The sequence below is a fragment of the Equus przewalskii genome, chromosome 8, assembly GCF_037783145.1.
Source record: "Equus przewalskii isolate Varuska chromosome 8, EquPr2, whole genome shotgun sequence".
Classification (NCBI taxonomy): Eukaryota; Metazoa; Chordata; class Mammalia; order Perissodactyla; family Equidae; genus Equus; species Equus przewalskii.
In genome coordinates, this window is record NC_091838.1 from 44,808,124 (window position 1) to 44,835,492 (window position 27,369).

At 38.4% G+C, this 27,369-nt stretch overlaps 1 protein-coding gene and 1 long non-coding RNA gene across 5 annotated transcripts in view; one reads left to right on the forward strand and one right to left on the reverse strand.

Moving 5' to 3' along the window:
- Nucleotides 1–27,369, forward strand: part of CPQ (carboxypeptidase Q) — a 462,588-nt gene that overhangs the window by 343,167 nt on the left and 92,052 nt on the right. For all 4 annotated transcript variants that reach the window (XM_008523652.2, XM_070631792.1, XM_070631793.1 and 1 more), the window contains one exon: nt 17,411–17,502. In XM_008523652.2, coding sequence (XP_008521874.1) covers nt 17,411–17,502 — 92 coding nt within the window. The remainder of the gene's footprint in view (nt 1–17,410; nt 17,503–27,369) is intronic.
- Nucleotides 20,021–26,723, reverse strand: LOC139085248 (uncharacterized). Its single transcript, XR_011543447.1, has 3 exons — nt 26,218–26,723; nt 22,621–22,741; nt 20,021–20,300 (listed from the first exon to the last, which is right to left on the reverse strand). It is a non-coding gene; the product is annotated as an uncharacterized lncRNA (long non-coding RNA).

Here is a 27,369-nt window from a genome sequence, read left to right on the forward strand (position 1 = left end):
CTAAAAATCTTAACAAAGATTAACTTTTGTTAATAGAGTTGTGACTATTCTTTCTATATTTTCCAAAATTTCCATGATTTATATAATTTCTTCTATTTTAGGAGAAAAAGGAAATTAATTTTTTTAAAAAGAAAGAAAAATATAATCAAAACAATTTCCTATGGTGCTGGGGAAAAGGCCTCCACAAATGGCTTGAATGCGAAGGATTGTGAATTTTTTCTCTGGCAATTGAGTATTTATGATCATTTCATGTAGATTGATTTAAACTCTATTTTGAATAGCCAGCAAAGATAACTTCTGCTAAGCTAACGTTAAAGAGCGTGAAGAAGATGAAAGAAAAGTGCTGTCACAGCTGAGATCCTAGCCTACACTAAGCAACTTTTGGATGGGATTTGACATGTTAACTGCATATAAACGTTACTAATTAGAAATGAACCTTATCTCTTCACTGTAGAGGTTATCAGTGTGGTGGAGTGAAATCTAAATGTGTGAGTGTGAGTATATAGAGCTGTGCTTTGTTTTTCTGTTCTGGATATTAAATCTCAGTCTGTAGTCCTTCAGGGCTAATCTCCCCACTCCAGAGGTATTTATTTCCCATATATGCACACATTGCTACACTGAATAATGGGAACTTAACAAAGATCATTGCCTATTTCATATGCTCCATAAAATGTGCTGATAATAGCCACCAATATCTTAGGTACCCTCCGCAGTTTAGAATCCTGAATACTTTCCCGAAAAATGTATGGTGAAGGAAGGGAAGCTTGTTTACAAGCCTGACAGTGCCCTAACAGAGGCCTTTGGTTTCAGGCAGTTGTGTCTGTAAACTTGTTTGAAATCCTTATTCCTGTGGATTTTTGAGGGGTTACTGTTGGTTGACAGAAGAAGGCTCTCAGAACTTCAATAAAAGTGAGGATGCAATCTTGGAACCAAGAAGACTGTTGCACTTTGCAGAAGAAACAGAAGTGAGATTGAATAGGGGTGAAAGAATCTAAAAATTGAGTTGCCTTTTCTGAATTTCTTCCTGCGTACATATCTTGCTGTTTCTTAGATTTATCCAAACCTAACCTGAAAAGGTGTCAAGAGCTTGAACCCAGCAGACATTCTCATAGGAGTCAGTTACTCCACTACACCTCCTATAGTCAGTAAACAGGACTGCGGGGAATTGCTCTGTGTGCGAAGAAGTACAAGGAAAATAAAACTTGTGCAAAGCACATTTGTTGCCTTCTAAATATTTGTCCTATTTGAAAAATTCCAACTCTGATTTCTTAGTCTAAATTACAGTTCAGCCAAATGTAGCTGTTTCTGCCTTATATGAGTTGGTTAGGTTACTACCATGTCTCTTCCTTTCTTAGCACCCCTGGGAACAAACAAGAAAAAGTAATAAAAACAAAATATTTATTAAAATGTAAATACAGCAGCTGAATCCCTGATGTGTTATGCCAACAACCTTGCTGGCAGCCCAGAAGGACCCAGGTGCACAGGGAACTGACTTATCTGGTGACAGAGTGTCAGGGCCTGGAAATTGACAGGCTCTGAAGGGAACCTTTTGTTACCTGACTTCTATGGCACATTGCTGGCTCATTCTCCTTCATGGAATAGTTGAAACTTGTCTTTCAACTAAACAGAGTACATGGGGGCAGAGATTCTTTTTCAATTTGGCAACCTAAGTATATTAGAAAAAAAAAAAGCTGCTACAAAATAGTGGGAGAGCATGAAAAATGCTTTATGAAAAAACATGAAAGAAAACCAGAGGAAAGCATATTCAGCCTCAGTCATTAAAAAGCACACTCCTGCTCCCAATCCTGCCTCCTCCCATCACCCCGACTCCCAAAGTTTGTTTGAAGAGTTTCTTCTGTAGAACTGCAAACAGTCCCTAGCTATGCTGATGTCTTTAATGACAGGCTCTGGAATGAGAGGGGCTTCTACTAAGAGAGAGATGATCTTCCATTTCATTTGGAATTTTGCACAACAGTTTTCTGTGTGGCTTAATTTTTGGCATCCAACTGTTTTAACAGAAGCTGTGTGGTGTTTTTCCAGCCAGATCTTTGAGTGCTAGTGTCTTCCCAGGATGCCCTTGGCAGCTGATGAAAGCAGGCCCACCCTGCAGAAATGCCACAGGTACTGCCTGGAATAAAATGACACATGAGAATGCCACTGAGAACTTCTTTGCCTCCTGACTCACATTTTATTTTCCATAAGGAGGCTGTTTTCAAAACTGACAGTGTCTCTAGCCTGGTGTAATGGAAGATAATGATTAGCATACTAAAATGGGAGTAATCGTGAGGCTATTTGACACTGAAAAATCCTTTACTTACTCAAACGTCAAAGCAAAGAACTATTTCTAAAATGACAAATGTGTGTAAATTTTCAAAGTGGATTGTGATTTCTCTGAAAAACACAGGCAGCCAGAACACACTTGTGCTTTACAGTCTAAGGTGATCTAATTCTTGAAATAAACTTCATTCTGGGCAATGACATGCATTTTCTAGATGGGAGGGGAAATTGTTATTGCTTATAATAAAGAACAGGCTGTTTTGCTTATTTGGAAACCTCAGGGGGATGAAGCAACAGTTTTAATACTATGAAGAAGTGGACTGTGAAACCCTGGGATAAGTCTTGTTTATTTAACATTTAATGCCCGTGGTCTGTTAGGCATGAAGAGACTCACTCTGGTGCTGTTATTTAATGCTGGAACAGTAAAATAGTCTGGCTAAGATTAGATTAGGCAGTTGACTCAAAGTACTCCAGGTCCAGGGCTCAAAAATGGATAAATCAACATTGTACAGAGCACTTGAACATAGTGTGACTGGAGTGTGAAGTCCAAATCTTGAGGAAATGACCTGACGCCTCGACTTTTTTAAAACCTCTGTAATGCCAGTTGTCATTTGAAGAATTTAAAGACAAAATTATTTGCTCAGAACAATTTGGTTCTTTGTGCTATCTGTCCCCCGGTATTCAAAAACACATTTAAGCAACCTGGTGGTGAGTCAAGCCAAGGAGAGCCAGAAAGCTGGGATCAGTAGCCCAGTAGAGCCTGTAAAAATGTGTTGATTTATGCTTGGACATTCTAGGTTGTCTGTTTATACAGATTTGTACAAATGTACCTTCAACTCGTGGTCAGAGTGAGTCCAGTGCTGAGAGAATAGCTCTTCCCTTGGACTGGGTTCCTCACTTTTCAGTCTTGTGACTGGCGGAGAGAGTGCTTTTCTTACTGGAGTCTTGTGAGTGTGTATCTGATGGTATTATCCACTATCATCTTCATCAGAGGCCTGTGCCCACCTCCCACAGGACTAATCCCCAAGTGAGTCAGTCCCAGCCTGCTGGGCTCACTAAGGGGACCCATGTGCAGCAGTATAGGCTAAACCATGGGCTTCAAGATCAAAAGGACCTGGGTTCAAGTCCTGCTTCTGCCATTATTATACATGTGACCATGAGTGAGTTGCTTCACCTCCCTAAGCCTCAGTTTTCTTATCTGTCAAATAGAAAACATAATAATACCTATATGCTTGTGTTATGGTGAGGATCAGTTGAGAAAAATTAAAGGAACTAATAATGCACATAAAGTGTTTAGCATATTGCCTTAGCACATAATAGACACTCACTAAATGCTAGCTTTCTTTTTGCTTTACCTTGTTAGCAGGCATCTCTATTCTCCAGTTAGTGGTCTGTCCATGTTAGGGTCAGCATGACCCCATGTATGTCTGTCTGGTTTGTATTTCTCATGTGACTACTTCTTCACACACTGACCCGGTTGACTCTGAGATCTGGGCCATGTGCTGTCCTCTCCATGTCCCCTGGCTTTGGAGACCAAAGCACGATGCCTTTTTAGTGTCCAACCCTCCCAGTCACTCTGCATTGGCAGCCTCTGCATGGCCAGCCACTTGGGCCCCAGCAGATCAGCCCCTGGGCACTTGCTCCCCATCTGCACCATCCCTGTGCTAGTCTCTAGCAACCACAGTGCACCTTCTGATGCCTCTGAGAGCCAGGCCAGATGGACACCTTCATCTCTGGATTCTTGGATTCTGTGTTTGACAGTTTCCAGTGTTCTTTCCACTTGGTCCCAGACACTTCCCACCTCATCTCCTCTGTGTCAGATCTGATTTTTCCTTATTGTAGAGGGTGGTTGCAGGGCCTAAGGAGTGAGTGTCATTTGCTGACAGCTGTCCCAACCAGGGTGGCGTTGGCAGGAGGTGCAGGAAGAGACAGAGCAAGGTGTCTACATCTTTTCTTAAGTTTATGATAGTGGTCACCAGTTTTTATTTAAGAAATTATTTATCTACTGGAAAAAAAATGTTCTTTATTCTATATATTCTTTAAAAAGAAACGGTTACGGGGCTGGCCCCGTGGCTGAGTGGTTGAGTTCGTGCGCTCCGCTGCAGGCGGCCCAGTGTTTCGTTGGTTCGAATCCTGGGCGCGGACATGGCGCTGCTCATCGAACCACGCTGAGGCAGCGTCCCACATGCCACAACTAGAAGGACCCATAACGAAGAATAGACAACTGTGCACTGGGGGGCTTTGGGGAGAAAAAGGAAAAAAAAAAAATCTTTAAAAAAAAAAAAAAGAAACGGTTACCATCTGGCCTCCAGCATTTGAAATGGGACTTAAGAATGTCCATATCGTATCTATATTATCTATATCCTAGTCATTTTGCTCTCTGGATTTTCTTAATTCTTGGTTAATTTTCTTCCTTTCGTTCTTTCATTCATTCATTCACTCATCCATCCATTAAGCCAGGTGAGGGTGTAAGCGCCACTAGATTATAATAGAAGGTGACAACTTTTATCAGAGTGCTGTGCTTGGCATATAGAGGGAGAATGGGGATGGTGGTGCCCCAAGGCCTGAAGCTCACAATATGCTTTGTATAGTTCCTCTGATTTCTATAAGCAACAGGCTGGTGGTGTTTGATTTTCCATATCATGCTTTGTGTCTGCCTTTGTACTGCTTATTTCCTTCCCCACATTTTGTGTTTATTTCAATTCTCATTATCCTGGGGCAGACTGCACTGGAAGCTTGAGGAGGAGCCAGAAGGTGGTGTCCTAGTGGAAATGAATGGGAAGACTTGAAAACAGGCCTTTTCCTCTGCTGTGATGCTGCCTCGTGCCTCATGCTGATGACTCCTACATGGCTGACTGAGTGAAACATGCATTAAAAAGCAACTCAGTTACTTCCTCATTGTTAATTGAAGTCCAACCTCTATGACCTACCTATGCCTTTAGTATTTGTCCTAAATTATTTTTGTCTTTTGTATGTCCGAGAACGTTCTTAATGTAAGGGGACCTGAGTCAGGGTGGTCTGGTTGAAAAGGCATGGACACTGGGGTAAAAAAAAAAATCTAGCTTCATATCCAGCCTCTAGCACTTACTAGCTCTGTGACGTTGGGCAAGTACTTACATACTTTTTGCCTTTGTTTCCTTATCTGTAACTTGGGGATAATACCCCCAGGTGTTATAATACTCCCAGGTATTGTAGGATTGTTGTGAAAATTAAGTGAGATAATGTCTGGAAAGAACTTAGCACATTATCTGGCATAGTGGTAAATACCCAGTAAATCCTTCTCCCTTCTCTCCCCCAGCCTCACCTCTCCACCAGTTGGCCAGATGTCTCTCACAGCATCAGTGGAACTATAAATACTTTCACTATTATGTAATTGCTCTCCACCAATCTGCTCCATGATCACCTTTCTGCCTTCCCTTCAGATCTATTCCTAAACTCAGTTATGGCTCTCTCTCTCTGGTATAATCTCCCTCTCTACAGACAACAGGAAAAGCTTGATGTTTAAAAAATCATTTTTCCATAGAAGAACTTAAAGCCCCTACAATGTCCTTGTGAATTTTTGTTTTCCAACAGGACTTATTGTTGACAACAAAATTAATATATTTACATTTGGAACTTATTTCTCACAGTAATTTTGACAGTAATATTTTCCTGATTTGAGAAGCCCTATGATTTTTGTGTGCAGAGAATGCATTTTGTTGACTTGTCTAAGTGGATGCTAGGCTTATAATTTTCTAGATTTAATTTGAATATTTCTGGAGCTCAGGTTCCCCAAATGCAAATGAGTCTTCAGCAACCCATAGAGAAGATAAATTATTCTCCTTATTTGTCTCCTACTTGTTTCAAGTTAGTGATGATTTTCAGACCCAACAGTTCAAGGCTTTTGTCATTCCTTTTGCTATTTATCTGGATACTCTAGTGTTGTTCTGCTTCTCAATGTCTTAGGGTCCTACTGCTTATCTCCATCAGCCTAGAAAATGTCCTCCTTTGCATTGGTCCCAGCTCTCACTCCTACTGACAAAACACATTTACCCAACCAACTATCTAAAGGCCGTATTCTTGCTTTGTCTCTTAAAGTTGGATGGTTTTATATGGAATTTGAAGGTGCTAACATAGACCTCTAAGTAATAATAGATACAGTAGCTTTGCTCAATTACATTCTCTATGAGAGTTTCACCTAGAAAATGACGGAAGAAGGTAGAGGTTGCATGGGACTGGTCAGATCTTTCCATGAAGCTTATTGCTTGGGAAAGCAGTAGCCCAAAGTGGTTAAGAGTTTGGATTGGGCATCAGACAGTCTAGGTAAGAATCCTAGCTCTGTCATTTACTAGCTAGGTAGTATTGGGCAAGTGACTTAATTTCTGTACCTCTCAGTTTCATTATTTGTAAAAGGGGAAGACAATATTATTTGTTTTGCAGAATTAAATGAGGTAATGTTTCTAAAATTATATGAGACATTGTCTGGAAATGTCTTAGCACAGAGCCTGGTACAGTACTGAGCACCCAGTAAATCTTGGTAGTCTTTCCCTTGATCTTGCCCTGAATGTTGGCCATCTCTAAACTGGCACTGGCGATGCTGTAAATGCTTTTACCACTATGTCGTTGCTCTCCTCCAATTCTTTTCTTTATAGCTTTCTGCCTTAGCTTCCAGTTCTACTCATGAATCCAGTTCAAGTCCCTCTGGTGTAACCTCACTCTCCATCCAGAGCAATGATAACTTAATTTTTAAAAAATTAGTTTTCTTTAGATGAATTCAAAATGCCTACAATAGTAATGATGGTGATGGAAACAATGATTAGAATAATGTGGGAATGCTTACTCTCTTTGTCTTCTAGATTTTAAGTTCCATGAGTTCAAAGAGCATGACTGTCTTTTTCAGCCCTAAATCCCTCATTTCCCGGACTAGGAGTATTGTTGAATGAATGAGTCTGATATTTTGAGTTACGTTGATTGCGCCATTTCATCCTTCTGATTTCTGCACAGATAGTCCAAACAAGTATTTGTTGATTTGTGTGACCACTTCTTCTATCACAGAATTTTAGTTTTTTCTTTTATGGAATAGAATTTTTAAATGTATGCTTGTACATTCAAAGATGGACAGTGATGATGTGTTTTAGTAGGCGTTAAATGTGGAAATTAAATATAAATAAGTTAGAACATGACAGGAAAAATGTTCTTGAAATGTTAGTATCTACACAGGGAGAAAAAAATCTACTTAGTAGATTGATTTTAAGGTTTCAGGACAGGGGTCCTGGGAAAAGTTCTGAGAATGGAGGCATCACATTCCTTCCCACACTTAGCACATAACTCTGCATGGGTTTGGTTTCATTTCAAAAGTGGAGTGTTCACAGACTCAGAACACATCCCTGTAAGCTCAGCCCTAGGAGGGCAGCAGATAAACTCGGGGAGTTTTTCTAAGATGACAGTCCCCTGAGGTCTGAAGTAAATTTTTACAAGCCCCTATAAATACTTTTAACAGACTATATAAAATTTCTCCCTTCCCTTACAGCTTTTATATATAAGATGTGACATAAGGACCTGGAAAAGCAAAAGCTCCATAAGATCAGATAATCCGTTACGTTGGCCGTGTAAAGTTCATAAATTTTGAAGCATTGAAATTTCATGTAAACACCCCTGAGTTTGCTCTTTTTCTTTTTATCTGGAGAATACAAATGTGCCTCACACTTTCCATAATTGAGGAATGAAAATTTTTGAGATAAACAGCACTTCTCCTGGAAGGCCAAACACTTCTCTTAAGAAAATGCCGGTCCCATGTCCCTGTGGGTAGGGTTCAGTATTTGCAGAGTCATCAATTATAATATCCTAGATCCAGCAGACTCCAAGTGTTCCAGTCTATTTCTGTGTTCTCCACTTGCCCAAGTCCATCCTTATTTCCAGTCTTTATCCTCCCTTAGGCAAACGTAACTGATAAATGATTTAATGTTTAAAAATATCCTCTATCCAAAAGTTCTTTTTATATATCTAATGTATATCTGTCTTGTTGCAGCTTAAAACAATTTCCATTAGGTATGCCAGTCCATTCATCAGAGAATGTGTATAAGGTTCTTTGATTTACCAGGAGCTGTGTGAGGAAACCAAAAGCAGAAAGTACCTTAATCATGATTAATTGACAAATGGGTCGAACAGAAAATAACAGCTTTGAAGTTCAGAGGAAGGCGTAAGTAGAGTAGGAGGAATTGGAACCGGGTCCTGAAAGATGGTTGGGATATGGATAAGTCAAGAAAAATAGGAAGGGCAAACAGGTAAATGGTGTGAGGAAAAGCTCAGGAATGGGAAGAAAAGGAAGAGACCAATTTACCTGGAAACAAGGGTTTGGGAAGGGGAGTAGTTGGAAGCAAGTCTGGAGGGGCAGATTGGAACCAGTCGGCACGGGGCCCCGAATGCCATACTAATGAGAATGGACTCCATGCTATAGACCAGTGGCCTCCAAAGCCAAGCACTGTGTAGGACCATCATACTACAGGAAAATATTTTTATCTTAAAAAAGAAATACATTTTACTAATATTTATTACCTTATTATATTATATGTATATGCATTATATATATGTATTATATTGTATATTATATGTATATGTATTTATATTATATACACATATATTATTGTATATTGACAATATTGTGTATGTGTCATTTATACATAAATATACTTATGTGGTGATGTATGCTCAAAATTGTTTTACTGATAGAGATGCATGTTCAAAAAAGGTTGGAGACAAACTGCTGCTATGGACGACAAAGAGTGATTAAAGATTTTCATGCAGCCAGTGACATGTTCAAAGCAGTATTTCAAGAAGATGAATCTGGCAGCAGTTACACAGAAAGGCTTGGAGGAAGCAGTTAGCTGGCGATTGCAGCAATTCAAAGGTAGCCACAGTGGGAATGGAAAGAAGGGGGAAAGTAGCAGAGACATTTTGATGATCTTGTTCTTTTCATGGTGAGATTTTCCCTTAGGAAGAGAATTCATCAATCACTTTGGGAATTAAGACCGGAGCAATGCTCCAGAAGATGAGTTTTTGTCCAAAAACGATTGCAAGAAATGTATTGATACTACCAAATGTGTTGTGGCCTGAAAATCTAAACTAAAATAAAATCAGGGATAAAAATTATTGTCAAAAGCAAGTTTAGATAACCTCATAATTAATTTTATACACAAGAAAAATCTTTAAAAATGTAGATAACATCCTCTCCACTATAACCCTAAAATGGGAGCTCTTGAAAGAGTTAACAGAAGCAGCTTAATGATGGCTCCTGCTTTCTAAAGCAACTTATGCTTCATATCTGCTGTTTGGTGTTGAAAGGGGATCCCAGAAATTTCCTCAACTCGGTTGCTTGTTGGAGATGTATTATATGCTGATAATCCCTGATTCCAGTACAAACACATTTGTTCTTACTTACACAGCACGATCTTTACAAGATATAAAATTTAAAGATCCATATCTATGAATGTGAATTTGTAAGAGAAATTTCAGTATTTGTACTTGATTTACCATCATTTTCTTAAAAATTGTGCTATATGTTTAACTCTTCCCCATTTGATGTTTTTGCAAGGTAGAACTCTCAACAAAAGTGTGATTCAGAGTTCAAATCTATCAATAACCAGGCTTCTCAATTTCTGCGTGCAGATAAAAACACTCTAAATAACGATAGGGAAAAAGAAATAGTATGTTTTAAAATGTCAACTAGATCAGGCTTGTGATCCCTACATGATATGATATGAACATTATCTTAGAAATATATTGATGAAAGAATCCTACTATCAGGCAATTTAAATAAGAAAAATAAATTCGCATATATTAACTCTAGTCAGGCATCAGATATAAACTTAACATTTGTCTCAATCAAGTTAAAAAAGACTAGAGATTGAGTGTGTATGTGTGTTTGTGTAATTATTTTGGCTGAAAATGAGTAGAATGTAGTGTAGAAAAACAGATATAAGATAATGACACACATCAAAACAAAGGAGATAAGAGCAAAAGTTCCACATTAAGTAGAAGTGAACATTCTCATACATTGCTGGTGGGAGTATAAATTGGCAATCTTTCTTTCGGGCCTTAATGACATGTTTCAAGAACCTTAAAAGTGTTTATACTTTTTAGACTCAGTATTTCTACTTTTAAGGACTTGTCCTAAGGATAAAATCAACAATAAGGGAATAGCTAAAAAAATTCAGAATCATTGACCATTGATTATGATAGATGAAGTCTATATGTGTCATGATTTCAAGTAGAAAAAGTAATGTGAAACTATATATAAATGTCACTGTTTAAATATATGTATACAAATATATGCATACAAAAATTATAAGCAAATATAACAATAAACTTATAGGTCGTTTTTGTTTTCTAATTTTTTTGTTTTCCTTAGTTTTCAATTTTAAAAAGGATACATATTGTTTTTATAATCATAAAAAATATGAAAGTAAAAATTAAAAAGAATCGTCAGAGTTAAAATGCAAATAACCTATAATTTAATACAATTAGCTGATGGAAACATTTCTGTGACCATAATGTATTTCTTTAATGACTTGATCAACAAGAGTTGTTGATGTACTAAATTTTGACTATGTAGATCCATCTGCGCCACAAAAGTGGGTAAATGTAGTAGCAACTGAAGCAAATTTTGAAGTTGAAGCACATGTAATTATCTAGACTACTGAGGTGGTTTCACCTGTGTTATTTCGGCTTTGGTTTAACAAAAGAGCATATCTTACCAACTTTCTGAACTGAGGAGGCACTCATATGATTTAGATTAAATGAAAAGGCAGTAGCTTTTATTTATACTTACAGAAATATATTTATTCATTGTCAGTCAATAAACATTTATTCAGCGCTTGTTAAGTGTCAGGTAATGATCCAGGATTATGAAAAAGATAAATGAGTCTCATAATTAATGATCTAGTGGGGAGATCAACATTTCAGTGTGGTTGAAAATGAAAATAGCAGTGTGTTTGAAATTCTAGAGGAACATTGAGAAAGAAGTAGCCGACTTTGTGCTAGAGTTAGGGGAGCCTTCCCAGAAGGCAATATTAGAGAAATCCCAGAGATCCCAGAGAAAGTAATGTTAGAAATGGGCTTTGTTGAGTGAATAGGAGTTTGCCAGATGGAAAAGGTGAAGGAGCATTCTAGATAAGAAGAAGAGCATATACAAAAACTAAAAATCTGAGGTAGCATGGCATGTTCTGGGACTAGTAGGAAATGTGATACGGCTGGAGCTTAGGATGAGAGGCAGAAGCAGGAGAAGAGAGTGGACAATTGGGTTAGAGCCAAAAATGGCCTTCACACACTGGTAGTCACAGTGATTCCTACTTCAGCAATGATTAACCGAGATTTTCCTGGCTAATAGAATCCTAATCATTATAATAAGGTAGGAGTGTTCCCTTTGAATTATGTCATGACCTGTTCCACAAACACAGGTTATAAATATGATCACACCTCTTTAATCTCCTTTACAGTTAATCATCCAAGCCTCCACAGGCTTATTAGCAGGAAGTCTATTATCTCCTCTGAGGCCCCTCCTACTGCCTCTGGATTGTCCAAGAATCCTGGGACTTTACTCAGGCCAAATAAGTCAGTCCTCCTCTAGAAACCTGTAGCTGGATCTGCTGTGACTGCTGTTCTGTCTGGCTGCTGCATGGCATCGTTTGTACCCCTGAGTCACAGTGGTGCCCATTTTGGGCAACAAGGTCATGACTCCCTTTGTTTACGTTCCCATCCTCAGCTATTGTCCTCTACATTATAACCTTTGTGCCAGGGTGGCTGGATTTGGAGGAGCCTCTAGAGTTGGCCACAGGCTAGGCTGAAATTAGCCCTTCCCCTACCACCTTAGGCCACTGTGTTGAGCCCAGGTTAGTACCCCAGACTCCTCCCTTCATTAGGCCACTTTATTTCAGTAGTTTCCAGGACCTTCCCTGTCCTGGGACCTTAGTCGTTGTCACCCTGACCCAACAGGTCTCTCATCTCCAGCCCCCAATTTAAGGAAGCAGGGGTGAGGACACTGGGGCTCTCCTCCCAGAAGGCCCTGGGCTCCTTTTACACAGCCATTCGCCTCCTGCCCAGTGTCCATGTTGTTTCTCCATATGGCTTAAGAGGTAGCAGCTTACAAGATGGAGTTTAAAAAACAGTTTGCTGCCCTGCCCCAATGCCCCTAATCGTGCGTAATCGCTTTATGTTTACATAATTAAGAAAGATACCAACTGATTCTTCCAAAAACAAAAGATCTTCTTCAAAGTGACTTTTGTTCCTACTTATAAAGAGTAGTTGCAATTTATGTCACTGAAATAATTAATCTTTGTCTAACCATGCCTTCTATTTTAAAAACCAAAGATAATGTGCTATATATTATAGGAAAATTATGTAACTTGTCAAGGTGGAAATAGCTCTTGACCCCCCAAACCCAGGTGTTTAACCACTGTGCTTACTGCCTCTTCTCATTCAATTTATATGCTAATATGTCATTATTTATTCTGTAACTCAGATACTACACTTATATTAGTCAAGTTTAGTATAGGAATAGAAATCTCTAAGTGTAGGCATTCTTCCGAACTTTTGATGAAAGAGAGCTGGACAACAAGGGTATTTATGAACTTCTGTATTATGTGGAAAATTAGTATATTTACTGTAAGAGAAAGTTGTGCTTTCTCTGCAAAGTTAGGTCACAGAAGGGAGAACAGTACTTATACCTAGTTCTGGAGAGATTAAAACTGAGAAGTAAATGGGCATTTGGGTCAATACACATTGTTAACAAATAGCGTTCTTTAGAATTCATGATTTGGAAAAGCTATATACAAGGCTGGATTAATCTAAGTTTATTTTGTTTTGCCCCATTCTTGGTGCAAGTGTAGGACGGTCAACTGACCTTTTCAATTTAGTGATAGTCACCTCTCAGCCTTCTCATCTTTAAATTTGATAATAATGAGAAATAAAGTCCAACCAGATTGCTTTCACCTTTTCTCATCAGCACTATTTTCCCAGTAGCATTATTACTTTCCTCAATAAAATGAAAGTGAAATGCACGTATATCATATTTCATAAACAAAACAAAATTCTGGCACATTGTTAGTAGTTTATGTTCTTTCAGAGGGAAACTATGATGCTGTAAAATGTTTCTTGCGCTACCTGGAGTTGTTGATAGAAATTCCAGGAGGTCAAGAGATCTCTGGGCAGTTTCTATACATCCACAGGGGAAGTAATTGGCTACCTTCTGACAAACCTCAATGAGACCCGACTCATAGCCAGCTGAGACCAGGGTCCTCCCTCTCACTTGTAATTCTAAGACTTTCTTTCACAAGCTTGTCTTGGGTTAGTGCTGTCTGCCATTGAGCCTGGGCCAGAACTGTGAGCCAGGACTACTCCTGAGCTGTTCATTTCCCCAGTTCTACTACAAAATGAAATCCCTACGTTTGGCCTCACATCGCTTTGTTGTGTTGCTATCATTGTTATTGCTTTATTATTGTTGTTGTTGTTATTTTATATACTTAAAATTCTTAGCTTTTAAATCTAGTTTGGATTTGAGATACACAAATTCTATCATTTAAAAAAGATAAATATATATATCATTTTATCAGTTTTATTCAGTTTTCAGATTTATTAAACTGTTTCACTTTATTCAGAAACTAAAAATTCTGATTGGCCCCACCTGTAAAGTGAAGAGCCTGTTTCTATTTATTTGGATTTGGATATGCTCTGTGTTGGGAGGAGGGAGCATTTCCTCCTGAAAGAGGTTATGCATTCTTCTACAAGGAAGGTGAAATTTTTATTTTTCCCTTGGCTGGGTGTGCATTCTGTATAAACAAAGATGTTCCATGGTTCCTAGGGAAGAGGAATGAAGAATATACCTCTTTCCTAGTTCTCCCACAAGATGTCCCTCATGATTGTTGGCACGTACTGAAAAGCTATGAGGAATGATATAGAGAGAGGCTAAGAAACAATTGTTGAAAAAATCTACTGTGTGCACGGCACTGCGCTTGGTACATATTTGCCTTGTCTCATTTAATTTTCTTAACAATCCCATGAGGCAATTACCATTTTCCTTACTGTATAGATGAAGAAACTGAGGCTCAGAAAGATTAGGTCACTAACTTAAAGTCACAGAGCCTAAAGTGGCAGAGCAGAGAATCACACAATGCTTATTCAGATTCCACAGCCAAAGCCTTTCTGTGCCCCACACTACCAGTGTATGGACTTAAGTGGCCTGGGGGCCCAAACTCCACGCTAGGGTCACGTCTAGTCATTGAATAAAGTCCCATGCATTTCTCTTCGGTTCAGGGACACTCAGAATGTCAGAGTGGACAGAGAGTTTGGAGCTCAGGTATTGGCTCAAGCACTGGTTTCCTTCCCTCTTCTGTCAGCCCTTCACCTCGCATGCGGGGCGCATGCTGGTGTTCTGTTCTGACAGGTACGGTGCTTCTCAAGAGCTTGAAGGTGGCTCTGTTTGTCTGTTTAGGGCCAGCTCTGCACCAACAGCTATGCCTTAGCTTTTCTCACTTCAAACTCATTGCTTCTTTATTATCTCAATATAACATCATTGGCCATCTGGCTGATTTGAAATGTGGAGGAGATTAATCCTGCACAGTAATGATTTTCAAGTGGAACACTAAATCCATAGGGATATTCAGGGCATTTGCTTTTAAAAAATGTTTTTTTTCTAACCTGTGCTAACTGTCCCTTTATCCTTATTTAGAGAATTCCATCATTTTAATAATTTGGTACTCTTTTGCTGGTAGGTACAGAGATATGTAAAAAGAAGTGCATGCTTTTTACTTTTTTATTGATTTAAAAAAATGGAATTTTCATTTGCAGTACTTTATCCTTTATTTTTTCCTATGTTGCAGGTAAAATGTCATTTGATTTAAACTGACGTTAATAAGCACATTTCTTTTAGAGAAACCAAAGATTGTGATCTTTGGACATACTGATTAGATTTCTTCCTCTGTCAACAGTTTCAGTCTATGAACGTGAACAGGTGGTTTGACTCTGCAGCAGCAGTGGGAACTTCAGGATTCTTTGTCAGCAAGTGTTTGAATGCCTTTGGAAGAACTTCCTCTCTGAGTATTTAGATGCCTCTTCTCTCTAGGGGTAAAAGTGTGTGCTCTGTGCCTGGATATCTATTATGTAGCTCTATAGTTCACTTATTGAATATCTGTTACATACCAGGCACAGGGTTGTCTTACATACATCTCACTTAATCCTCACAACCACCCCATGAAATAGCATGGCATAGGCATATGATATTCTCTCCACTTTTCAGATAAGGAGGCTGAAGTTCAGGTAGATCAATTTCCCAGTGTGCCTAACGATAGCACGGCTCACCAGATCTGCCCGCATTTTTCAACTATAACAGCGTGCCTGGGAGTGAGCTAGCTGGAGAGTTTTAGGAGATGAGGTTGGGAAAGTGGTGGAGGACTTTGAATTTTATTCTAAGGGAGACACCAAGCTTTGGATTCATTTATTCATTTGGTGCCTATTTATTGGGCACCTAATGTGTACCAAATAGTGTAGGCACTGGGGGCATGACAGTGGATCAAAAAACATAAACCCCTGCCTTCCAGAAGCTTACATTCTGGCTACTGGAGGTTTTAAACAGAGAAATGACATGATCTAGTGTAAGCTTTACAGGGGTCCTTCTGGCTGTGGTGTGGAGCTTCATCTGCAGAGGGGTGAGGGTTGTGGCAGGGACACCAGTTAGGAGGCGACTATAGCAATCCATGCAAAAGAGGTCAGGGCTTGGATCCCAGTAGTAGCAGAGACGAGAAGCTGGATTTTATATAGACTTAGAAGAAAACATCAATGGGATTTGCGGAGCAATTGGATGTGGAAATTGCTTGTCCAGGCCTTAAGTAGAACTCCGATCAGCCTGCATCCTCAACCTGTGCTCTTTTAATTATGTTAAAATGCTCAAGCGTAAAGCGGCTTCACAACAGTATTCAATTTAGTGAAAAACAGCTCCTTTTAAGCTCCTTAGCACTAAGCTTATGAAAGGAGAATCCTAGTTGGTGCCCTGAGGAGGCAGGACAGAGCTCCATTTCCCAGGAGCGTTTATCATCCAGGCTGCAGTTGACTAGCCTGCTCCCTCGAAGGTCACATGCCTGGGTGGCAGCACTTGTGTGGTTATACATGAGATTTGTAGCATGTCTGTCTCAGAGCCACTCAAAGTCACCTTCCCTAAGGTGAGGCAAGAGGCTGGGTCCTCTTAATAAGATTTAAGCCCACCTTCACGTTTTTCTCCCTGTGTTATTTCTCTGAAACAACATTATGTGGTCCAAATCAGAACAGGTTTTAATTCTCGGTCACAAAGTGGGACATTTAGTGTATAGTGTTCCAATTTTTTTAAGTTTGGGCAACAACTTTCTTGTAGTTAACTTTTACTGAGCAGACATAGGCACTCAAAAATGGTTTTAGATATGCCAGATCCACCAGTAACTTTAATAACCTCAAGATCCAAATTTGTGTTTCCCAAGTCAATGAAATTGTCACCAAGCTGTTTGTGCAGTAGGTGAATAAAATGTCATCCTCATTCAATTAATTTTCCTTGACCTTAAGTGAATGACCTTATATTTTCAAGTAGGAGAGGAAAATGACCATGGGTGAACATAAATATTGCATCTGCTTCACAGCCATTACATTACTGAGGATACCATGGGTGGCTTTCTAAACTTGTGGACTTAGACTAACAAGCAATCTCCTACATGCCTTATCTTGAAGTAGAGTCAAATGACTGAGTTTCAATTAATCATTGGAATGCCCCATGATCTGCCTAGAGTCCTCCTAACTGTATCTTCATATGGGATCTAATGTCCCCGCAAACTTGGCCATCCATTGGGTCCTGCTGGGCACGTTGTCCAGTTAAGGATATGATTAGAGGCTCTCATTTCCTTGCCTGCGGACAGCATTTGCACAACCCTTTTTTCCATTAATCTGCCCTGGAGATCAGTCCTGAGGGTGCTGCTTTGCTGTGTCAGCCACACTCTGAATCAGGTAGCCATACCAGCAAGAGATGAATATGCATGCCTCTGATTCCCTCCTGCCTCCAGAATGCAGATGAGGAGCCTTGCCATTTTTTTAAAATTTAAAATCATCTGGAGAAGCGCTTATTTTATTTTATTATTTTTCCCAGGGCTACGTCCGAAGAGGACTCTGCGTTTGGTGCTCTGGACTGCCGAAGAACAAGGTGGAATTGGTGCCTTCCAGTATTATCAGTTACACAAAGTAAGAAAGCAGTCATGGATTGCTGGGCATTTGCACGTGTAATATCAATGTAAATCTACTAAAAGCGTTGGTGCTTTTGGTTTAAAGATTCCCTGTATTGTCCTGAAGACTCTCAACAGTACTTTGTGGTAGGCTGACCCCAGCAAACACCCCTTGCAAAAGCCTTCTTTTCAAGTCCTATAAAGAAGAATGCACTGGTTAACAGAGGGTGCTGGGGTGTGGAGCTGAGGGTTCTTCTATTTCTACGTCAGTCTGTGGCCTTAGAAAAATCCCAACTGCTATGTTGCCATTTTCTTAAAGTCTCTCTAGTTCTGCTACACTGGTGGATGCCAGAGAAATAGTAATAGGTAAACATTCCTTCTCCCCATGGAGCCTACTGTCATACTTTGATGCCCTAAATCTTCCTGGGAACACTAGTATTTGACAGCCAAGTCCTGAGGCCTGGAGTCAGCCAGGATCATTGATAATGACAGTGGGAAAGGCAGCAGCAGAGGTCTTAGACCTGGGAATGTGGAGGACAGCTTAGTTTGACACTGAGTATAATAAGGCAAAAGTGAAGCTTGAAGCAAGAAGGTAATAGTGGAAGATCATGATTAGAAATAAAAGACCACATTTAAGGTGAGGGACAGGGAGATTAATATCAAGAACAACCTTTGAGAGAAGGCAAAGTCTACAAGCTCAGAAATACTCTGAATTAACTCAAATGTTAGTTCAAAGAGGAATTCCCAAATCAATGGGCAGGCTGCTGAGCAATGATGGTTCGGCAGAGGAGCAGGGTCTGGTCTGCTTCTGCTGCTGCTGCTGCTGGATTGTTTTTCATGCATCCAGATTAGAAGGAACAGATTTTGCAAACTTAAATTATCAAATCAGAGAGAGGTTTATTTATTTCCGAATTGTGTTTATATCCTTTTCGATCATTTTACAGAGTCAGTGTCTATGACCCTATTTCAGTTAGTTAAAGCTTAAGAGAGGTGAGTTCAGGGTCATGAATTTGGTCACTGAATATGGTTATTTACTGTACAAAGGAAAACCATGCCTATGCCCAACTCTTTCACCACTTCAGTTCTTCTGTCCCAAGTGACCCTAGGGAATAAGATAATTACAGATAAGTGTCCTTTGGTTGATGGGTCAGTGATACCTTTTATATGTTGTGGTGGACAAAAACATTAAATGAGATTTATTCTAGATCAGCAACAATCAATTGATATTTCTGACCACCTATTATGTTTCATGCACTATATTAGGCATTAGGTTTAGTGTCATTAAAACAATTCACCCTGACCTTACTGAGATTGCGATCTAAAGAAGGACACTGACTACTGAACTTCAATTATAATATAACATGGGAAGTGTTCTGATAAGGAATAAAGTATTGATGGCAGAGACAGGAAACTCACCTAACCGGGCCTTGGGAAGCGGTTGGGATAGGCTAAATGGAAGAAATGACATCTAAGTGGAGACCTGAAGACTGAGCAGAAGTAAGCTAAGGTAAAAAAGTTGTCAGGGAGGAGGTCAGAATTGGGTAGCAGGAACTGTATGTGCAAAGGCTGTAGGTAAAGAGAGCACAGCCCACTGGAGAAGCTGAAAGGAATCCAGAGTGACTGGTGCATAGAATGCAAAATGCATAGAGGGGAGGTCAACAGCCTGAACAAGAATGTATGAATCATGTTCAGGAGTTCTCACTTTATCCTGAGGCAGGAAGGGTAACTAAATTATTTTTAAGGAGAGCCTTTTAGATTCTATACATCTTGAACTCAGTAAAAAAGAGAATACTTAAAGAACTGTTTTAAAGTGTGTTTAGTGTCAATAATATACTCTACTCCAAGAAAAAAAAATTGGATTTAAACTGCAATGGATCTGGCTTAAAATGTCCTCAACCACTGAAATTCTTTAGATCTATACAAAGGTTTATTTCTCTGTAAGATTTTGAATTTGACTGTCTACTAAAATACATGGACGAAATCAGAATGACTTGATTTTAAACTTCTAAAGATGGGCAGGGATATATACATCTCTGATGTACATGTAAAGGACATGCAACCACATTAACAGAGTTGCTTTATCTGGACAATATCCATGTTGTCTTTATATAAATGTGTCTATATATTGGTGGTTGGTGTGATTTTCATTTTAAGAGACGGAAAGAAGAAATTCCAGAAAGGGGAACTTAGGTGTTTTGTTTTAGGATAGCTCTTTATCTCACCTTTAAAAAGACAGTCTATGTGTTTTATATGCTACAGCAAATTTCAAAGGACTTATTCTGTGTTCTTATGATTAACATATGGATAGAAGCATTGTCAAGAACATAATCATTTCTGGGGTGGTTGAGTTTAACTTTACATAAATATGATAAGCAAGTCACAAGCCAGGGAGGACAAATCTGATTGTCTTCAAACTTCTCTTATAGCATCATTTCATGCCAGAAAATGGTCAATGTCCAGTTCACTCCAGTCACAACAGAGAGATCCTCTGTTCTAAATAAGATTATGATAGCTGCTGAAACAAATTAGCCCTAAAATTTTAGTGGCTTAACATAATGGAAATTTATTTCTTGCTCACTTAACATCCAGTTTAAGGAGGGCTCGGCTCGAAATAGTTATTCAGGGATCCAGGCTGATAGACTCTTCAACAGCATGGCTTTTAATATTGCCTTGAGCATCAATCTTCAGCTGACAGTCAGGGGAAGAGGGGCAGGTTTTCAGGGACAGTTCTGGAAGTGGACATGGAGTGGCAGAGAGTTTATGTTCGCTTCACTGACGTCTGAAAGGACCTTCTTCCCCCATTAATCATGGTTACCTCTAAGAGAAAACTAGGATTAGGTGGATATAGTGAGTTGTATAACTGAATTGTTTTAACTTTCATGAAGTAAAAATGTTAGTTATATAGTGAAAGGAAATAAGTAAAAAAAGCAGGGGCATCAGTAAACATTTACTAGACAAAAGTTTTTATTTTATTTGAAAGAGAATGCTATATCTTATAAACCACGAACGGCAGGCAAAGGACTATATCCTTCCTCCTCCAACGAATACTCACCAAAACACTTGAAGTACAATTAGAGACTAGTTACCACCTCTGAGCTTTTCAGGCCTTGTGTTTTGCCTTCTCCCTTCAAATAAGAAACTAAATATACTACTGGCCGCCAGGAGAACTGGTTCTAGTCTTCGTTCTGCCAATATGAGACATCAACAATGAAGTCCCTCAGCCTCTCAGAGACTCACTTTTCTCATCTCATCTTACTAAAACTTATCTCCCCTTCTCAACCCTTGCAATGCGGAGAGAATCCCAGGTTATAATTATGCTTTGCTCTATTGAGAACACAAATTGTGATTTTATTTACACTTGAAATGTAATGTACAATTAAGCATGCCATTCTAAGTTGTAGTATCATCTGTGAGAAAACCAAGGCAATATTATCTTCAGCGGTACAACCGGAGATCAGTAAACTATTACTGAAACTACAATAGACACTCCAGCCTGAAAGAAGTTCAATCTAGCATCCCTGTCACACTTGCTCCTTCTTCTCTATTCATTATTTCTATTAATGACAGCATCATCCTCCCCATCGCCAGGTATCAAAATGTCATGACATCTTTTCCTTCTTCCTCTTCTTTGTGCCCCACATCTAATCAACAGTAAAGCACTACTGAGTCTACAGTCTATCACTTTAGATGCATCCTCCATTTCCATGCTCTCTGTATTTTCTTGAGGTCAAGCTTTCCATTATACCCACCATATCAAGTTAATCTTCCTGAAGCCTAGCTCTAATCAAGTAAGCCCTCTGCTCCCAAACCTTCAGTTGTTCCCTAGTGCTAATAGAATCCAGTCCAAACTCCTTAGCTTCTTGGCCCTTGTGGTCCTCCATGCCTGGTTTCCTCCCCACCCTCTCCTCTGTGTCCTCTAGTCTGGCAAAAATGAGCAATTCTTTCACATCCCACACTGATTTTTCTTTGTATCTTTAATCATACAGTTCCTTTTCCTTACATTCCCTTCCTTCCCATCTCTGCATGTTCTTCAAGGATGAGCTCAAATGCTTTATTTTCCATAGAACATTCTCTGACTAAATCTCTAACCCCTGATTGAATATAATCTCCCTATCCTTGAAACTAATATAACACCTTATCTAGAAATTTCTAAAGATGTGAAATACTTTCTAATCTATAGGAAGGAAAGAAGGAAGGGAGGGAGGGAGTCAGGATGAAAGGAAGGAGAGAAGGAGAGAGGAAAAAAACAAAAGAAGTCAGTCTTTAGCCATAGGACCTTGCATTCTACTTAAAAATTAACTTTAAACTCACACATAAGAAATTTAGTATAAGAAACAATATATAATGAGGTTCTAAGGTATTTACGAAAAGTATCTTACTCTCGTGAAGGACTCTGACAGTGTGCAGAGTGGTGTAAAGGCTTAATACATTAAATGTAAAGGGGTTAGAAAAGAGAGAAATGGCTATAAGAAATAGTCATGAGGAAGGCTCAGGACACAATTCTTGAGGAGTAAGTGGATTTGACTGGGTAATCAGGAGGGGAGAAAAGGGAAAGTTATTTCTCTTCATACTAAGGATAACTGAGTTCTGAGGTATGCCTTTGGCATCAGTATGGATGATGTCAAACAGGAACAGAACTTTTATTGGGGAGCACCTGTTTTGGTGATTGTAAAAATATAATATTTGCACTTTTAAAATAACTCTGCTAGCATTTTTATGGTGCCATTGTGGTTATCAGGGATCAGTAAGTTATGGCCTGTGGGCCAAATCCAGCCTTCCACTTGTTTATGAACAGACCTCGAGCTAAGAATGTTTTGTATACTTTTAAATGATTTGTGATAGAGACTCTGTCTGGCCTGCAAAACCTAAAATATTAAATATCTGACCCTTCACAGAAAAAGTTTGCTGATCCTTAATTTATATGATAAAATCATAAAATATTTTCACATTGTTATTTCTATACAATAACTTCTTTATGGCCTTATATGACCTAAATGATAATTTTATAAAATTTTTTGGAGCCAATTAGATATTTTGCAGGAAGATATTATTGTAATATTATAAATGCACATGTACTATCCTTTTTTCTATGTATTCTTATTTGGTAGCGTTTAATAGTAAAGTTGGGTATACTTACATAGTATCAGTTATGGAGAAAAACAATATGTAGAAGATTATTATTCCTTCTTTTTGTTGCTCTGAAGATATCCTTTCTTCCTCCTCATAGAATCTTTTCAATAATGAAAGTTCTATAAAGGCTATTTTAATGGAAACATATAGCTAAACTCTTGTGAGAATGAAATTAACATTAACATTCATTATCCTTTTCTTAGTAAATACATCTTTGTTTACAATTTACTTTTATTAATACATTCGCAGAAAAATAGAAGATTAAAGTGATTTAAAATTATATCTTAATACTTATTGCCAAACTAATTTTCCAAAATTGTATTCTGATTAATAGCTACCTTTACTTCATAATTATGCTTTCTTATAATATGTGTTAAATTATTATAATAATTGCTTGCATTACTAAATTATTATAAAATAGGTAAGGCTAATTGTGGTTTGTGTATAAATTTTGAAACTCATGTGCAACTTTATTGTTAATGTCTAAAACACTCTTTCCAAGAAAAGAAACTTTGTCTCAAAAAGGTCTATAAGCATTTTGGCAGCAGTTACTAGGTAAAAGAATTCAAACAGGAAATATTGAGTTTTTCACTATATTTTGGAGTCAAGTAGAATAGAAATCATTCCTTGGGTCCATCCAGCATACCTGTAACAATTCATAGCAGAAAGTCCCATAAAGGATGTGTATGTATTTTTCTCTTATTAAAAAATTGCCATTTCACATATTTTGCTAAGTTGTAAAATTTTCTCTCCTGGTTTTAAAGTTCTTTTCACTCTCTCTCTTCACATTAGCACATGAACTTGAGAATTATTTCTATTGTTTGCGCTTTATGTTTATTGATTTTTCTAGAAGTAACACAAATTTTATGCTAACAGTGTTTTATTGAGGTAGAACTAGCATCCAGTAATAAAAGGCACAGATCTTAAGAATACAGCTCAATATATTAGGCAAATGTATACCCCTGTGTAACCATCACTGAGATCAAGATGTAGAGCATTCCTGTCACCCTGGGAAGTTTCTCTTTCAGATCAACCTCTGACTCCACCAAAGGTAACTCTTATGCTGATTTTTATCAGCACAGTTTGGTTATGCCTATTCTTGATTTTCATCTGAATGGAATCTTACAGCATGTGAATTCTTGAATCTGGCTTCTTGCACTAAACAGAATGGTTTTGTGATTCATCCATGTTGTTGCGTTAACAGTAGTTTGTCCCTTTCTATGGCGGAGTAGTTTTCTATTATATGAATATACCACACCTTCTTCATCCATTCTCCTACTGATAGACATTTGGGTTGTTTTTAGTTTTAGCTGTTATAAAAAGGCTGTTACAAGCATTTTTGTACAAATCTTTTGGTGGATACATGCATTTCTTTCCTTTTCTAGGAGTAGAATTGCTGGGTGATGTGAAAGGTGTATGTCTAACTTTGTTAGAAACTGCCAAACAGGTGGAAGGCTGTACCATTTGACATTCTCACCGGCAACATATGAGAGTCCTAATTGCTCCCCATCCTTCTCAATATGTTGTATTGTTAGATTTTTTATCTCTGGCAATTCTCGTGGGCATAGTATTTTTATATTTTTCAAGGTACAGTTCTGAAGAGTTCCAAGAAAAGTTCCACCTCCACTTCTAATGATCACCATTCTTTGTCCCTCTCCTGCTTCCTTGCCTTAAGACTACCACCTTCATTCTGTGTTCTGCCTAGTGATTTAAAGGAGATTGAAGGCCTTTTTACCCTGCATGAGGTTTATGGTGCTGTTAATGGTTGCAGTGACCTTATTTCAACTTGGAGGAACACCTTGGGAGAGCAGGACACAGAAATGCCATCTTACTTATACCCACAGCTGACTCCCTGGAGCAGACTTCACATGGAAGCCAGGGGCTGTTGGAACTCAGCTGGCACTAAAAAGTGATCTGAGGCAAGAATATTCCTGAAAAGGGTTTGGAGAGGGAGATTTCTGTTATGCCCAGAAAATAGGTTATTCTAAAAGAAAGGAAAAGATGGCAGAAAATGCCTTTGTCTTGTTCTTTATTGATGACATTATTATTTTTTAAAAATATGAACTTTATTGGTTGAATTGAGCTTGCATTCTCTAAGAAGGAAATTTGACCACTAGAGAAGGATATTATTGTGCTCTAGTGATTTTTAAGAGTTTACTTATAGGAGTGGAATTTAACTTTGGAATTAAAACTACTATAGATTATTTTATTGAATTTTTCAAATCAGTGAATAAAATGAGTGTTGTCCAGATGCCATTTGCCTAATCTGCTTTTCATGGGAACAATGTTACTTTCTTATCTGCTCTTAGAAGGAGAGCAAGATGACATTTCTCATGTCCTGAAATGTACAAAGTAAGAAAAAATACCGTGGAACAGTTTTAACTGGATTGATGGCATTTTTAAATTTTTTCCTTTTTAAGCAAAAATATGATCTGGCATAATTATAGTGAGTAAGGTAATCTGGCCTGGAGAAAGCCTCATTACCCAAGGTAATCAAATAAAATAGATTGATATGTTCTATTCTGGCATGAAAAATATTTTAACCTTTTCCTGATTTATTGCACAAACTGCTGGCAATTGAATTACAGGGATTATGAACACTCCTGTGTTCTGGTAGCCATTAATAAGGTCAATATTTTAAATAGGCTTTATTAAATGAGGGATGGGATGTATGATCACTCTAAGTACATCAGTTTATCCTAACTCTAGCCAACTCTAAAACAGAAAAAGTTAGAAAATGAATATGTATCATATTTGTCAGAATTTCTTGTGTTGCCATGCTGAGGGACAAACTTTTCTCCTTACTTATATAAATATACAAAAATCCTATTCTTTCAGTAGTGAACTTCTTGCCAACTTCCCAACCCACGTTAGGTCATGTTTCACTCCAAAATAAAGGACTATGTTAGAAATGTTTGTGAGACTTCTTCATGTTATCTAGGCAAATAAGTTTCTTAGGCATTTTTATTTCATCAACCTCACTGCCTCTATATAATGTTAATATAGCTAAAGTGACACTGCTAGAGTGAGAATAGTTTTGTACTCATCTGCAGCTCTGGTTATAAAAATAATAGACCTGATGTGCTCATTCAGCATAATTGTGTCTGGACCGTGTCTCCAGAGTGGCTTTCTTACACTGTTAATATTCCGTGCAGTATAGACGTACTAATCAGAGGTTATTGTCTCAATCATTACTGCTGGGCTTTTAGGCATTCTGTGTTTCTCTTTCAATGCCTCGATATTTGCATTAGCCTGTCAAGCACATTACAAAATTGGTTTAAATTTCATTTATCTCAGTGTGTTTTTGGTCTAGAACCCCGTGTAGTTTCAACATTCACATAACTTCTACAGCACACCTGGGAGGTCTTTAGGATCTTATTAGAATTTGTGGATTTTATTTAAAAAAAAAAAAAGGAAAGGCTGTTCTTCTGCGTTCTCCTGTGTAGAATTCCATTATGACTATGGGACTTCAGAATCTTCGTGTGTATGGTATTTATATATAGATGTATGTCAGCCTGGACAGAGATATCAGAATATTCCCTTTAATATTAGGACAATCACATTATGCCACCTTGCAAATGAACATTAGTAGGCTATGACTCACCTCTTTCCTTTATCTCTCTTTAGAAGCGGTCCTTCTTAAGTAGTTTTTATTATTTTTTTCCATGTAAGAGAAAAGAAATAGTTTAAAATAAAAAGACTGGCTGTGACAACCAGAATGGAATCTTTCCGTGTTCCTAGGATGGCAAGACCTTGCCTACAGTTGTGAGGCAATAGCTAACTCATAATGTCTTATGATTTCAGGTCATAGTGAAGTTTGGCTTGAGTGTCAGTTGCAGCCCAATGCATGTAAAGAATAATCTTCCAACTTCTCTGCTACTGTTAGTAACCCAGATAAGGCGACTGCCTTTCAAGGTTGGTTCTGGGAACACTGTGCCAAAACACTGAGGGAAATTATTGTGACTAGCATCTTATTCATTTATTCTCCATTCCTGAAACCACGAAAAAGGACTTTAATTTGTATCCAGCCTGATTTACTAGCTTACTAGAGGTTGCCTACTAGGCACAAGTATTTTCTGCCTCAGTGCTTCCCTATGCTAACCAGGTTGTGATCTGACCCAGAAGGACCCGTAGCATATTTAGTGCACGAAGTTTCTAAGGAAATCAGGTTGGCTCACCAGGATACACAAATCTGAACCGAGGTGTCATGCCTTAGGCTCACCAGTGACCTTTATGGGTCAGATCCTTTGTGACTGAATTGTCCCATCACATGCACTTTGGCCTTACTAAGTTACAGAGTCAGCAAATGACTTTTGAATCACCAGAACTATTTTAATTTGCCTGAGACTGTCTTCTTCCCTCTGTCTTCTAAAGTAGAGATTGGCAAACTTTTTTAAAAAGTAGTAAATAGTAAGAATTTTGGACTTTCAGGCCATATAGTTTCTCTACTCAACTCTGTCATTGTAGTGCAAAAGTAATCATAGACAATATTAGACAAATGACCATGGCTGTTTTCTAATAAAACCTTATTTAAAAGAAGGAGGAGGAGGAGGTATAGATGGAGGAGGAGGAGAAGAAGATGAGGAGGAGGGAGGAGAGGGAGGAGAAGAAAGTGGTCAGATCTGGCACAATGGCCATAGCTTCCTGACTCCCGTTTTAAACCTTATTGGGAAGAAGTTTAGAGAACTCTCTTCCGAAGCCTTTTCCAGCCTCACAGTCACATGTTTTGGTGGAAGAGGTTTGTAGCACATAGTGG